The sequence below is a fragment of the Oncorhynchus gorbuscha genome, linkage group LG05 (genome assembly GCF_021184085.1).
Source record: "Oncorhynchus gorbuscha isolate QuinsamMale2020 ecotype Even-year linkage group LG05, OgorEven_v1.0, whole genome shotgun sequence".
Classification (NCBI taxonomy): domain Eukaryota; kingdom Metazoa; phylum Chordata; class Actinopteri; order Salmoniformes; family Salmonidae; genus Oncorhynchus; species Oncorhynchus gorbuscha.
In genome coordinates this window covers 26,789,234-26,802,733 of record NC_060177.1, presented here as the reverse complement: position 1 = coordinate 26,802,733, position 13,500 = coordinate 26,789,234, and the positions used below count along the sequence as shown (strand labels likewise).

At 41.1% G+C, this 13,500-nt stretch overlaps 1 protein-coding gene across 3 annotated transcripts in view; it reads left to right on the top strand.

Annotated features, from left to right (window-relative positions):
- The window catches only part of LOC124035764 (polypeptide N-acetylgalactosaminyltransferase 18-like), a 96,687-nt gene that overhangs the window by 77,680 nt on the left and 5,507 nt on the right, over nt 1-13,500 (top strand). For all 3 annotated transcript variants that reach the window (XM_046349428.1, XM_046349430.1, XM_046349429.1), the window contains one exon: nt 482-577. In XM_046349428.1, the coding sequence (XP_046205384.1) occupies nt 482-577 (96 nt within the window). The remainder of the gene's footprint in view (nt 1-481; nt 578-13,500) is intronic.

Here is a 13,500-nt window from a genome sequence, read left to right as displayed (position 1 = left end):
GCCAGTGGGGAGTTGACAGGCACAGTCTCTGGCTGTGTCCTTGTAATGTCATATCCGTACCTAATCCTGTCCTCACGGACAGCAGGGCAAACACATCTTAATCCTCCCAGCCACCAATCCCAGTCTCCAGAGTACCTCCCCTCTCCTCACACAAACTTGTTGATTAGATCTTTAAAATAAATGCTGCTACAGATTGAAATAACTATGCAAACACAAGGCTTCATGTTTGAATTAAAAATCCCATTTATGTTTTATGTCATGTTGTTCTGCAAAAAACAGAAAGTGTTCCCTCCATGTGTTGTTTTGAAGTTATACCAGAAACCTGCTCTCTGGTTTGATTAAATAGGGCGTTGTGATAGGTGGGAATATAATCAATTCCAGGTCTCATTGATTCTCTGTCACACAGCTAACCTCTCCCTGAACTAGCCGATTGAGTGACATATCAAATTATGACTCCCTTTGTGTGCATGTCCTCCCTCAGCTGAAGAACTCTCTGAAGAGTGACCTGTGTCTGGACCAGGGACCGGACACCGACAATGTCCCCATCCTGTACCTCTGTCATGGGATGACACCTCAGGTTAGAACCCCCTCGAGCCCTCTTCAGCCCACATCACTGCTACATAATTTCGGTCTCTGTCAAATCTCCCATGTGTATAGTCCGCCTTTTCTTATCCCTCCTTTTGACCCTTTCTTATCTTGCATGAGGCTTATCAATGAAGTGCAGTCCACGACTCTGCTACAATACGACCCGTCGCTTTTATGGCTTAGTAATGGCAGCAGCCGTCATGAACTACCAGCTGACCAGCAGGACTCCACTTATCATTCACCTCGCTGCCAAGGGCCCCCATCCACCATGGGCTTTATGTTTCTGAACTTCAGCCTAAGCTGCATTTGTGTTGTATTGACAGAATGCAAAGTGGAATCCATTTGTAGATAGTTTCTACTTCAAAAGTGACAAGTCTGCAGGAAGGAGTAAACTTACAGGAAGCTTCCTCAGAGATTAGACAAAACTTGTCTCTTTCTTCACTTTGTGTTTTGTATTCGTTATCATCAGAGAGAGAGAGAGAGAGAGAAAAAAACTGAATCCAGTAGTTTAAATAAAAGGTTTAAATAAAAGGTATACTTTCCCGGTTTCCAGACAGGCATTAGTAGATAATTCCAGGAAGCCACTACAGTGCTGTTGAGATGGAGAGCATCCCCTGATACTGTTTCTATCTGGGTCAGGCTGGCAGCCTGATACAGTCCTATCTCAGCACAACTGCTGCCTCTGCACTACTATGAAAACTGAAATACCTTGGACTATGTAAATGTTAAGCCAAAACCAAAATGGAAACTAAAATAACTTTCTACAACGGCTACCTAGTTGTATATTCTTCAGCCATAAATATGCACAGCAGTCATTTCTTTTTAGAGATTTGGTTCTATTGTTTCTGAATAGACTTCTCTCAAGTTTGCAGAAGGTGAGATTTTAGCCCTGGGCTTAGGGAGATTTTAGCCCGGGCTTAAGCAAGTCTTTACACTTGCACATCCTAAAGTGGGCTAGCACCAACCTTAGCCCAGGCCTAGCTGGCCCTGCTCAGTCATTTAGGGTTAGCATAAACTTTTCGGGGCTAGTCCCAGAAAACACAGTGCCAAAATAGCCAGTGTGAAACAGAGTCAAGAACAATGCCTGGAATGCTCATTGTCCAATCACAAAATATGCAATGTCACTTAATTGACATATTCTTGTGATGATGCCTCTAATGCATTCTGCACATCATTTAGTAAATTCATACTATTTAAACCGGTGAATGCACCAATTTGTAAGTCGCTCTGGATAAGAGCGTCTGCTAAATGACTTAAATGTAAATGTAAAATGTAAACCCTCCATCTGAGGACAAAAAACAAAATACTTGGTTGCTATGCCTAAAGAATGGTTGCTATGCAGGCTGGCTAATGTCTTCTCACTTAGCAAACTAAAGCTACAAACTCTACAGCTGGAAGGGCAGCAAATGCTAAATTATTTTAGTTTTTTTTTATAGGTTTTGTATTGACACTTAATTGGATATATTCATGATAATAATATTGTTGCATAATTTGGCCTGGATCAGAAAAGTTAAATTGATTTATTTTTTTTGGTCTTTTTTTTGTGCACAGCAGGACTCCACTTAGGTCTGTAGACCTATAGGGGCAAGATCGAATTTCAAAAGTAAAACATTGTTTCCTAGGTTAGACGGACAGACAGCGAGGTTTATTCAAACCATCACTGTTGGAAATCAAATGCTTGACAAGGAGCAAGAGGAAATCATGTGCTAATAAATGTCTTATTGCTTATAATATTGGTCTGGTGTCATAGATATAATGTTGGTCGCATTTTGTGTTTGTCCGTTAGCCCAGGGCTTTGGAATACAAGTGTGAATCCTTAGCCCGGGGCTCAAGCTTAGCCCAGGGTTAACAAATGCTTGTGTGAACACAGGCTAAGCTAGCCCAGGGCCAGTCTAGCATGTGGCTTAGCTAGCCCTGGGCTAAGAACAATGCCTAGAGTTTTATGTGATCCTGACTAGTATTTGTATTTTGTAAGGATCCCTATAGTCCTAGTTGGTATTCACATACTAATAATAAGGAATATTCCCCTCGACCACATTATTTTCTATTGACCCCAATTGTAAGAGAGGCAACTTCATCATCAATTTTTATTTATTTTTATACAGAAATAACAAAACATGCTGAAAAGCTGCTGCATTTCTCAATGTACATGTAGCCAGGTCAAAAATCACAACCTACGGTTCGCAATGCTCCCAGGTAGGGAAATAGAGCCTGCGAGAGGAGCCCTGTGGACTCAGGCTACTCAGAGTGGGAAATGTAGGGACGCGGTGTCCAATTAGGCTACACGTAGCTATGTGTGTAAAAAAACATTTAACTTGTTAAGTACAGTCTGTTTGTAACTCCACTCACTACTTGTTTCTGTATAGTCTATTTCTTTGTGTTGTTGGTCTTGGCTAGGTTAATGTTTCGGTCATTGGTAACTAGCTAGCTAGCACTAGTGGCTGCTAGCACTGTCATAAAAAGGGGATGGAGGGAAGCCTTATAATGTGTTTTTCTAAGTAGTGAGAACACTAGAGAGCAGGCAATATTGAAAAGTCATCTTTAGACATGTACTTTTCTTAAATGTAGTTTTGTACTTGACTAAAACAGACAACAACAAAACATTTGTTTGAATAAGGTAACGTTTTTGCTGTGAGCCAATGGGACCCAAACAAGATTAAGGCAATTACATATCTACAATACAAAATGTATAATACCACACTACAACATAATTACAACATTACATTGTACGTGTGTAGAGTGCATGTGTTAGTTTTATCCGTTTTTTAAAATTTGATTCTCGCTTGAGTTACTTGATGTGGAATAGAGTTCCATGTAGTTATGGCTCTATGTAGTACTGTGCGTTTTCCAGAGTCTGTTCTGGACTTGGGGACTGTGAAGAGATCCTTGGTTGCATCTCTTGTGGAGTATGTATGGGTGTCTGAGCTATGTGCTAGTCATTTAAACAGACAGCTCGGTGCTTTCAACATGTCAATACCTCTCACAAAGACAAGTAGTAATGCAGTCAATCTCTCCACTACATTGGGCCAGGAGAGATTGACATGCATGTCATTGATGTTAGCCCTCTGTGAACACGAAAGGGCCAGCCGTGCTGCTCTGTTCCGGGCCAACTGTAATTTACCCATGTCCCTCTTTGTGGAACTTGACTATATGACTGGACAGTAGTCCAGGTGCGATAAAACTAGGGCCTGTAGGACTTGTTTTGTTGATAGCAATGTCAACAAAGCAGAGCAGCACAGACCTCTCCCCATCTTAGCTACCATTGCATCAATATTTTTTGACCATGACAGTTGACCATGACTCCTCAACTTGCTCAATTTCCACATTATTCATTACAATATATAGTTGAGGTTTAGGGTTTAGTCAATGATTTGTCCCAAATACAATGATTTTAGTTTTTGTTAAGCTGCAGCTCTTTGTTAAGTGTTGCAATGATTTAACTTGCTGTGGTATCTGACATGTATAATGTTCAGTCATCAGCATAAACAGACACACAGGCTTTACTCAGTGCCAGTGGCAGGTCATTAGTGAAAATAGAAAAAGGTAAGTGGCATAGACAGCTGCCCTGGGGTATTTGCGACTCTACCTGGACTATGTGGGAGATGCTTTAATTAAAGATGATGTAAAGCCATAACATACAGTACCAGTCAAAATTTTGGACACACCTACACATTCAAGTTTTTTTTATTTTATTTGTGCTATTTTCTACATTGTAGGATAATAGTGAAGACATCAAAATTATGAAATAACACATATGGAATCATGTAGTTACAAGAAAGGTGTTCAACAAATCAAAATATATTTTAGATTTTAGATTCTTCAAAGTAGCCACCCTTTGCCTTGATGACAGCTTTGAGCACACTTGGCATTCTCTCAACCAAGCTTCACCTGGAATGCTTTTCCAACTGTCTTGAAGGAGTTTCCACATGCTGAGGACTTGTTGGTTGCTTTTCCTTCATTCTGCAGTCCAACTCATCCCAAACCATCTCAATTGGGTTGCGGTCGGGTGATTGTGGAGGCCAGGTCATCTGATACAGCACTCCATCACTCCCCTTCTTGGTCAAATAGCCCTTACACAGCTTGGAGGTGTGTACAGCTGGTGCTCTCATGCATGCTTCAGTGTTACTTGCCTTGAAGCGAGCATAAAAGGCATTTAGTCTGTCTGGTTGGCTCGAGTCACTGGGCAGCTCGTGACTGAGTTTCCCTTTGTAGTCCGTAATAGTTTGCAAGCCCTGCCACATCCGACGAGCATCAGAGCCGGTTTTAGTAGGATTCAATCTTAGTCCTCTATTGACGTTTTGCCTGTTTTGATGTTTCGTCTGAGGGCATAGCGTAATTTCTTATAAGTGTCCAGATTAGTGTGGAACTCCTTGGAAGCGGCAGCTCTAGCCTTTAGCTCTGTGCGGATATTGCCTGTAATCCATGGCTTCTGGTTGGGATATGTACGTACGGTCACTGTGGGGATGATGTTGTTGATGCACTTAAATGATGAAGCTGGTGACTGGGGTGGTATACTCCTCAATGTCATTGGATGAATACCGGGACATATTCCAGTCTGTTAGCAAAACAGTCCTGTAGTGTAGCATCCGCGTCATCTGACCACTTCTGTATTGAACGAGTCACTGGTACTCCCTGCTTTAGTTTTTTTATTGTAAGCAGGAATCAGGAGGATATAATTATGATCAGATTTGCCAAATGGAGGGCGAGGGAGAGTTTTGTATGGGTCTGTGGAGTAAAGGAGGTCTAGTTTTTTTCCCCCCTCTAGTTCCACATGTGGCATGCTGGTAGAAATTAGGTAAAACAGATTTAAGTTTGCCTGCATTAAAGTCCCCGGACACTAGAAGAGCCGCTTCTGGATGAGCATTTTCTTGTTTGCTTTTGGCCTTATACAGCTCTTTGAGTGCGGTCTTAGTGCCAGCATCGGTTTGTGGTGGTAAATAGACGGCTACGAAAAATATAGATGCAAGCTCTCTTGGTAGATAGTGTGGTCTACAGCATATCATGAGGTACCCTACCTCAGACGAGCAATACCTCGAGACTTCCTTAATATTAGACATTGTGCACCAGCTGTTATTGACAAATAGACACACACCACCCCATTCATCTTACCGGACGTAGCTGTTCTGTCCTGCCAATGCACGGAAAACACAGCCAACTGTATATTATCCGTGTTGTCGTTCAGCCACGACTCGGTGAAGCATAGGATATTACCGTTTTTAATGTCCCATTGGTAGGATAGTCTCAGAATAGAGCTCATCCAGTTTATTCTCCAGTGATTGCACGCTGGCCAATAGAACGGAAGGTAGAGGTGGATTATCCACTCGCCAACAAATGTTCACAAGGCACCCTGATCTCTGCCCCTTGTACCTCCTTTTCTTCATGCAAATGATTGGGATTTGGGCCTGGTCTCGGAGAAACAGTGTATCCTTTGCGTCGGACTCATTAAATAAAAAACCTTTGTCCACTTCGAGGTGAGTAATCGCTGTTCTGATATCCTGAAACTCTTTTCTGTAATAAGAGACAGTAACAATGGTAGCAACATTATGTACAAAATAAGTTTCAAACAACGTGAAAAAAACACAAAATAGCACAGTTAAGAGCCGGTAAAACGGCAGCCATCCCCTCCAACGTCATTCTCTAAAAGTCTTTCATAATTTGGTAAGTTATGCATGGAAGTGTAGGTTCAGAGTTTGTTTTTGGCATGTCTTGCCTAATTTTGATAATCTTGCCAATTTAAAAAAAAACAATCATTGAAGGTAGTTGGCAATATCAGTGTTTTTTTGTGATGATTGAGCCATCTGATTCAATGATGTCAGGGTTTTCTGTATGTGAAGGAGAGTCAGACCAAAATGTGGCGTGGCTATTGAGATTCATGTTTAATGAAACAAAGTAAACACGAATCAAATACAAAAACGTAACACAAAAACCGAAACAGCCTAATACTGGTGCAAAGTAACACAGACAGGAACAATCACCCACAAACACACAGTGAAACCCAGGCTACCTAAGTATGATTCTCAATCAGAGACAACTAATGACACCTGCCTCTGATTGAGAACCATACTAGGCCGAAACATAGAAATACCCCAAAACATAGAAAAACAAACATAGACTGCCCACCCAATTCACACCCTGACCATACTAAATAATGACAAAACAAAGGAAATAAAGGTCAGAACGTGACAAATGAATCATTGCCTTTTTGCCCAAAATGTTATTTAAGGAGCTCCAAAGCTTTTTTACTATCATCCTTTATATCTTTGTTTCATGGTACAGTTTCTTCTTCTTTTTGTTCATTTTAGTCTCATGATTTCTCAATTTACAGTATGTTTGCCAATTGGCTGTGCAGCCATCCAGACTTATTTGCCATTCCTTATGTCTCGTCCCTGTCAACCATACAATTGTTTAATTCCTCATCAATTTATGTGAATTTAGCTGTTTTTCCAGTCATTTCTTAATGGGTGCAGGCTTATTAGTAAATGGAATAAGCAATTTCATAAATTATTAAAGTTCAGTGTCTGGTTGCTCCTCATTAAAACCCACAGACCAGTAAATATTATTTACATCTTTAACATAGGAATCAGTACAAAACCTCTTATATGATCTCTTAAACGCTATATTAGGCTCACACTTTGTTTTTTTTAGATATGCCTACTACTGTATGATCACTACATTCCATATAGAGCAGATTTTTGTAAATACCCTGGTATACCCTGATAACCTGAACCAGGTTGCAGGCACTGGCTAGTTTGAAGCTTTTATTTTCAGTTGACAGCTTGATGTCAAATATTTAGGTTACTCAGAAAATATATCTTTCTGTTGATATCACACACATCATCAAGCATTTCACACATATTATACAGATACTGACGATTAGCACTTAGTGGTCTTTAGAAACTTCCCACAAGAATAGGCATTAGGTGAGGCAAGTGAACCTGTAGCCATATTACTTCAACATCATTTGACAAGAGATTCTTTCTAGGTTTTAAAGGAATATGACTCTAAATAAAAACAGCAACACCTCCCCCATTGGTATTCCTGTCTCTTCTGTAGATTTTATAGCTATGTATTGCTACCACTGTATCATCAAATAATTATCTAAGTGTGATTCAGAGATACAGTATATGAATGTTATCTGTTACTAGCAAGTTATTGATTTCATCAACCTTGTTTCTTTGGCTACATACAGTATGGTAATGTGGGCTATTTTTAGCACCTTTCTGTGTTGCGTTATTGTTTTTATTGCTTTACTGGGAGGCTTATCAGAGGTAGACATGACAGTGATGTTTATATTTGAGCTGATAGTGCAAGGTGAACAACTCCCAGTAGGCTTCCTACTAGGGCAAACCATATCAGTGCTTACAGCATAACTCGGGTTCGTTTAGGCGCATGATTACTGCTGCCAATAGCTGTCGGATTGACAGAGGCATTCAAGGGAGTTAGAGGAACATAAATTAGGTTACTTACATTATGACTGATAACTCTCCTGGGAAACTGTACATTTGCAGCAGCACGACGACAACTCAACATCACAATGGTAGGGATTATCTGAGCAGGGCTTGGGTCAACGGTATGTCATTGTCTCAACACAGCCTTGAAATGGGAGGACAGGGTCCAAGTACCAACATGATTTAGATGGACTCCATCGTTCCTGTAGAGCACATATGTCAGAGTCAAGGCCCGCGGGCCACATCCGGCCCGCGAGAAGGTTTTTTACGGCCCCTGGGATGATCTTGATTTATTATTAGAACCGGCCCGCAGATCGCAGCAAGCCGGCAGCCCGCAGATCTTTTACACGCACCAATACTACATTTCCCACAATGCAACGGTGACGCACCGAGCAGTAGGCTGCTTCATTTCAATATTTATTGGCACAGCAGTTGTCAGCATCACAGTAAAATTAACTTTCAGATACCCATCAAAAATGGCAAAACGGAAGGTGGACACTGAGAACCGGGGGTTTCAAACAAGGTGGGAGTCGGAGTATTTGTTCACGGAGGTAGCTGGAAAACCTGTGTGTCTTCTGTGTGGAGAAAGTGTGGCGGTACTGAAAGAGTATAATCTGAGACGACATTATGAAACGAAACACGCGGACAAAAACAAGAATATGGACATGGAACAAAGGCTACAAAAGGCAGAGGAATTAAAACGAGGCCTCAAATCTCGACAGGCTCTGTTCAAAAAAGCCAAATCACAAGGCCAGGCTGCTGTCAAGGCCAGTTTTATTTTGGCAGAAGAGATCGCTAAATCAGCCCGGCCATTTACGGAGGGGATTTCATCAAAAACTGCATGATTAAAGTTTGTGACGAAGTTTGCCCAGAAAAAAGGCAACTCTTTTTAAATGTGAGTCTGAGCAGAAACACCATTGCCGAGAGAGTAGACCAGTTGTCCATCAGTCTAAAAGAGCAGCTTGTGAAAAAGGGAAAAGATTTCATTGCATATTCCTTGGCTGTGGATGAGAGCACCGACATTTCTGACATTGCCCAGTTGTCAATTTTCATCCGCGGAGTGGACTCCAGCCTAAGCGTGACAGAGGAGTTTTTGGCTTTACGTCCTATGCATGGCACAACTACGGGGCATGATTTGTATGAAGAGGTGTCAAGATGTGTAAATGAGATGGAGCTGCCTTGGGAAAAACTTGTGGGTTTGACAACCGACGGAGCACCTGCGATGTGTGGACACAGGAGCGGACTGGTGACGAAGATACGGGAAAAGATGCAAGAGGAAAACGCGACAGGTGAGCTGACAGCTTATCATTGTATCATACACCAGGAAGCGTTGTGCGGTAAAGCCTTGAAAATGGAGCATGTAATGAGCATCATCACGCGCACAGTTAACTTTATCAGAGCCAAAGGTTTGAATCACCGCCAGTTCAAGGCATTTCTGACGGAGTTAGAAACGGAGCATGGTGATTTGCCTTATCACACAGAGGTGCGATGGCTAAGCCAGGGAAAGGTGCTTCAAAGATGTTTCGAGCTTCGTGAGGAGATTTGTCTGTTCTTGGACAGCAAAGGGAAAGACACAACACAACTCAGAGACGAAATGTTTCTGTGTGAAATGGCTTTTCTGTGTGACATTACGAGTCATCTGAATGCAATGAACTTGCAGCTGCAGGGTCGGGATCGTGTCATCTCTGATATGTACAGTACAGTGAAGGCATTTAAAACCAAACTGACTCTGTGGGAGACGCAGATGCGGAAAGAAAATTTGAGCCACTTTCCCAGCTGCCAGACCATGAAAGAGAAGCTCTCTACCAGTGCGTTCCCGAGCGCACAGTTGGCTGATAAAATAGGTATGCTTGCCGCTGACTTTCGACGCCGATTTGCTGACTTTGAAGCACAAAAAAGCAGGTTGGAACTGCTCGGTAACCCATTTGCTGTTGACGTGGAAAGCTCACCACCAAACCTCCAAATGGAGTTGATTGACCTCCAATGCAATGATGCACTGAGGGCAAAATATGCGGCAGTGGGTGCTGGGACACCACCAAGTATCACCCTCAACCTCAAACAAGTGAACATTACTGTGCAATCACATATTTAGAGTTTTTACTCAGTTCAAGTTTAAAAGTTAAAGTTTAATATTTGTTTTCACTGCATGTTACTTCTCCTTAAACAAAGTGTTGTTTTTGATTAATAGATTTTTGCACTTTATTTTATTGTATTTCAATCCAATTATATTTTTAAAATATTTCAGTTGAGTGGATGATAGAAAATTGCTATTATTGTTTTTTTCTTTGAAGTAAATTTAGCCCACTTTTGCTAAAATAGAAAATATAGGCTACTGATGGTGCCTTGAATACCGGTTTCTTTCATTTAATGTTCAGGTTATGGGGATTTTTATATAAAGGAAATTTGTCTTTTGTGTCTGTTGAAAATTAAAGATTACTGACAGAGCCATAAGAAAATATTGCTTTATTTATCTGATCATATTGGAATATATTTGTTAGGTTTTCAGTAGGTTCAATTAGGTTCACTAGACTATATGCGTCATTTAAAATTTTTTCAATGAACATTCGAACAGTCCGGCCCTCGGCTTGTAGCTAAATTTTTTATTTGGCCCTCCGTCCATTTGACTTTGACACCCCTGCTGTAGAGTATCTTCTGTTTCCAAAAGGTGTCAACGTTATTTATAAAAGTTATGCCAACAGAGCTACAGTAATCTTTTAGCCAGATGTGTAGTAAAAAGTGGTTTAATCCTTGAATGTGAAGCAAAAAGTTGCATCCACTGTCATCCTTGCCTATTCAAACATCTCCATGGTAAACCATTCACACTCATTGCACCTGTATTGATGTTTACGCTGGTTTACAAATTAAAGCTCTGGAGGAATCTCCTGTGATCTATTACAAGAAAGAAAGCCAGTCGGAGCTGATCTTTCCCAAGATGCCTTGCACACTTTTCTTAACAGATAACTCCAGAGAAAACATACTGTAACACCCAATCTCACATTCCGAGAGCAGGCTAATTTAAGAACTCATTAATGTTAGAAATCTGTTCAGATGTCTCTGTTGAATAGTTGTCGGGTTACAGTGCTGTTACTCCTTTTAGAATCCGTTTACATTTCATACCACTACCGATGTCATTTTCTTCCTGCTTTACCTCCCACTGATAGTGAGGATAGTTTTCACTTTTTTTATTATAATATTTCATTTTCCCTTTTTAAAGACTTATTTTTTTAAACAAACTTATACATATGATCATCAACACATGGCTACATCTGGAAACAATTAAATTCCCTTTTGCGCATATTCAATCATAATTAATCACAGAAGTACTGTACATATGGTCATAAAGTATTATAAAGTATTATATACATACAAATGGGTCCAAGTTCAAACCTAGGCAACAGTAATTAGATTACGTTGGAAACTGTTGGAATACCCGCCCAAATGACCATTACATGCGGAACGCGCAGTGGCCATAGTGACTTATTTCAAAAACAACTTGTGTACCTCTAATCATTTGGTATCAGTAGTTACAAAAAATCGAATATATTTACAAAATGACCAATTTGAGACCAATATGGCAGGACAAATCAACGTGACATATTCATGAAATGTTCTGATATCAAACTCTTGGTTTAGACCTTTAGGAGACATGGCCGACAAATAGTGAATCCAATACAATTCTCTTCTTAGTAGTAGATAATCAGTATCTCCCCCCTCCTAAGAGTCTTAACATGTTCGATACCAATGTATCTCAGAGAGCAATCCATGAAATCTGTAGCCACAGGGATTCTCTGATCAAGAGTCCTGATATTACTCCTGTGTTATGCTATCCTTGTCTCAAATTGTTGCCCATGATATGGTGATTGAACATTGTGTGCATTGTTCGTGAAGTTACACTGGGTACATCGGCCACATCTGTAATTACCGTCCGTCCGGCACATTGTCTAGGAATGTGTCACCGGTGGAAGATCAGTCACCACCATTTGACTGATGTTGGGGGCGCGTCAAAAAACTACCCGCGGGGGTTCTTTAAATGTCTTTTCCATTTGTGAGTCAGGCCTCAAGATGTGCCAGTGTTTTTTTATGACATGGCCAAACGGTTTGCCAAGTGGGGAGTATTGAAGAAACTCTGAACTCGTTGGTCAGGGGGGAGTGGTGATTTGGGTGTGAGGATGTCATTCTTGGTCATAGTTTTTTTATAATCCCTTGCGTCATGCAGCCATTCCTCTGGGTAACCCTGCTGTCTGAAAAGCTCGTCCAGACAGTCGGCTTGTTTGTCATAGTCACTCTGTGTACTACAGATCCTGCGTAAGCGAATGTATTGGATGATAGGGATGTGAGCACTCGGTCTGTTTGGTTTGGATCTTGTAAAATCCGTTTGATTTTCTTCCATATCGTTATAGTGTTTTTAACTATGAAGTTGTTAATGTTCATAGCTTTATCCTTTTGAAAATAGACACGTAAAAAGATTCTGGAGTTGAGCCTGCACATCTTCAATATGTATCCCATTGTTCCTCTTTAATACATTTAACTGTCGCAAGGAAATGTCTTGGGTAGCGAGTTGATACAATGCCAAGTCTGGAAGGTTAAAACCACCCTCGGATTTAGGAAGATGTAACACTTTGTATTCTATGAATTTTATTTGCCCATATAAAGTCTGTTATGACCGAGTATACTTTTGTAAAGAATGTCATCAGTGGGGTAATTGGTATGACCGAAAATAAATACAAAAACATTGGCAGCCTTGTCATTCTAAAGAGATGTATTCTACCTGTATGATTGATGGGGTAGTTTAAGGTGACATACACAGTGTATTTCTGACAACTGTTTGCGAACGACAAGGTAGCACTAAACACCTCTTAATGTAACCCTGTGCTCCCTACCACCTTTATCCCCACCCCTATCCAGCTGTGATGTCCTCCCTCCCCTCCAGCTGTTACATTCCCCCGCCTCTCCCAGGGTTCTAGCTACCCAACATGTCTAGCTACCCCACATGTGCAGACAAGCCCCCTCATCCCTCATACGCATGCCGATGGAGTCTGAGCACAGATGCAGCTGCCATCTGTAGCACACACAACTACCTCTGCTGCTCCGCTCAGTTCAAACAGATGCTTTTTCCTTCCAGTGGTGTTTTACGGCCTGTTAGCTAAATATGGGCACTCAAGTGCCCTTGGAAAATACGGTCTGGAAGGACCGCATCAGAGAGTGCAATTAGAAGTGTTTGGGCTAGCTGATCGATTTGTATTGTTTATGGAGAGCGCTCCTCTCAATAAACAATAAGCCATTTCCCACACTATGCCATTTCCTGCCCTGTGCTCCAGTCCAGCGAGGTTAGCTGCATGAATAGACATGCCATATGGGTGAAGTAAGTCCTAGTGAAAAGCCTAAAACAAATCAACATTTTGTGAAATGCTTGAATGCCTTCCAGCTCTCAGTAGCTTATGTATGTGCTGTCTCTTCTGTCATTCCA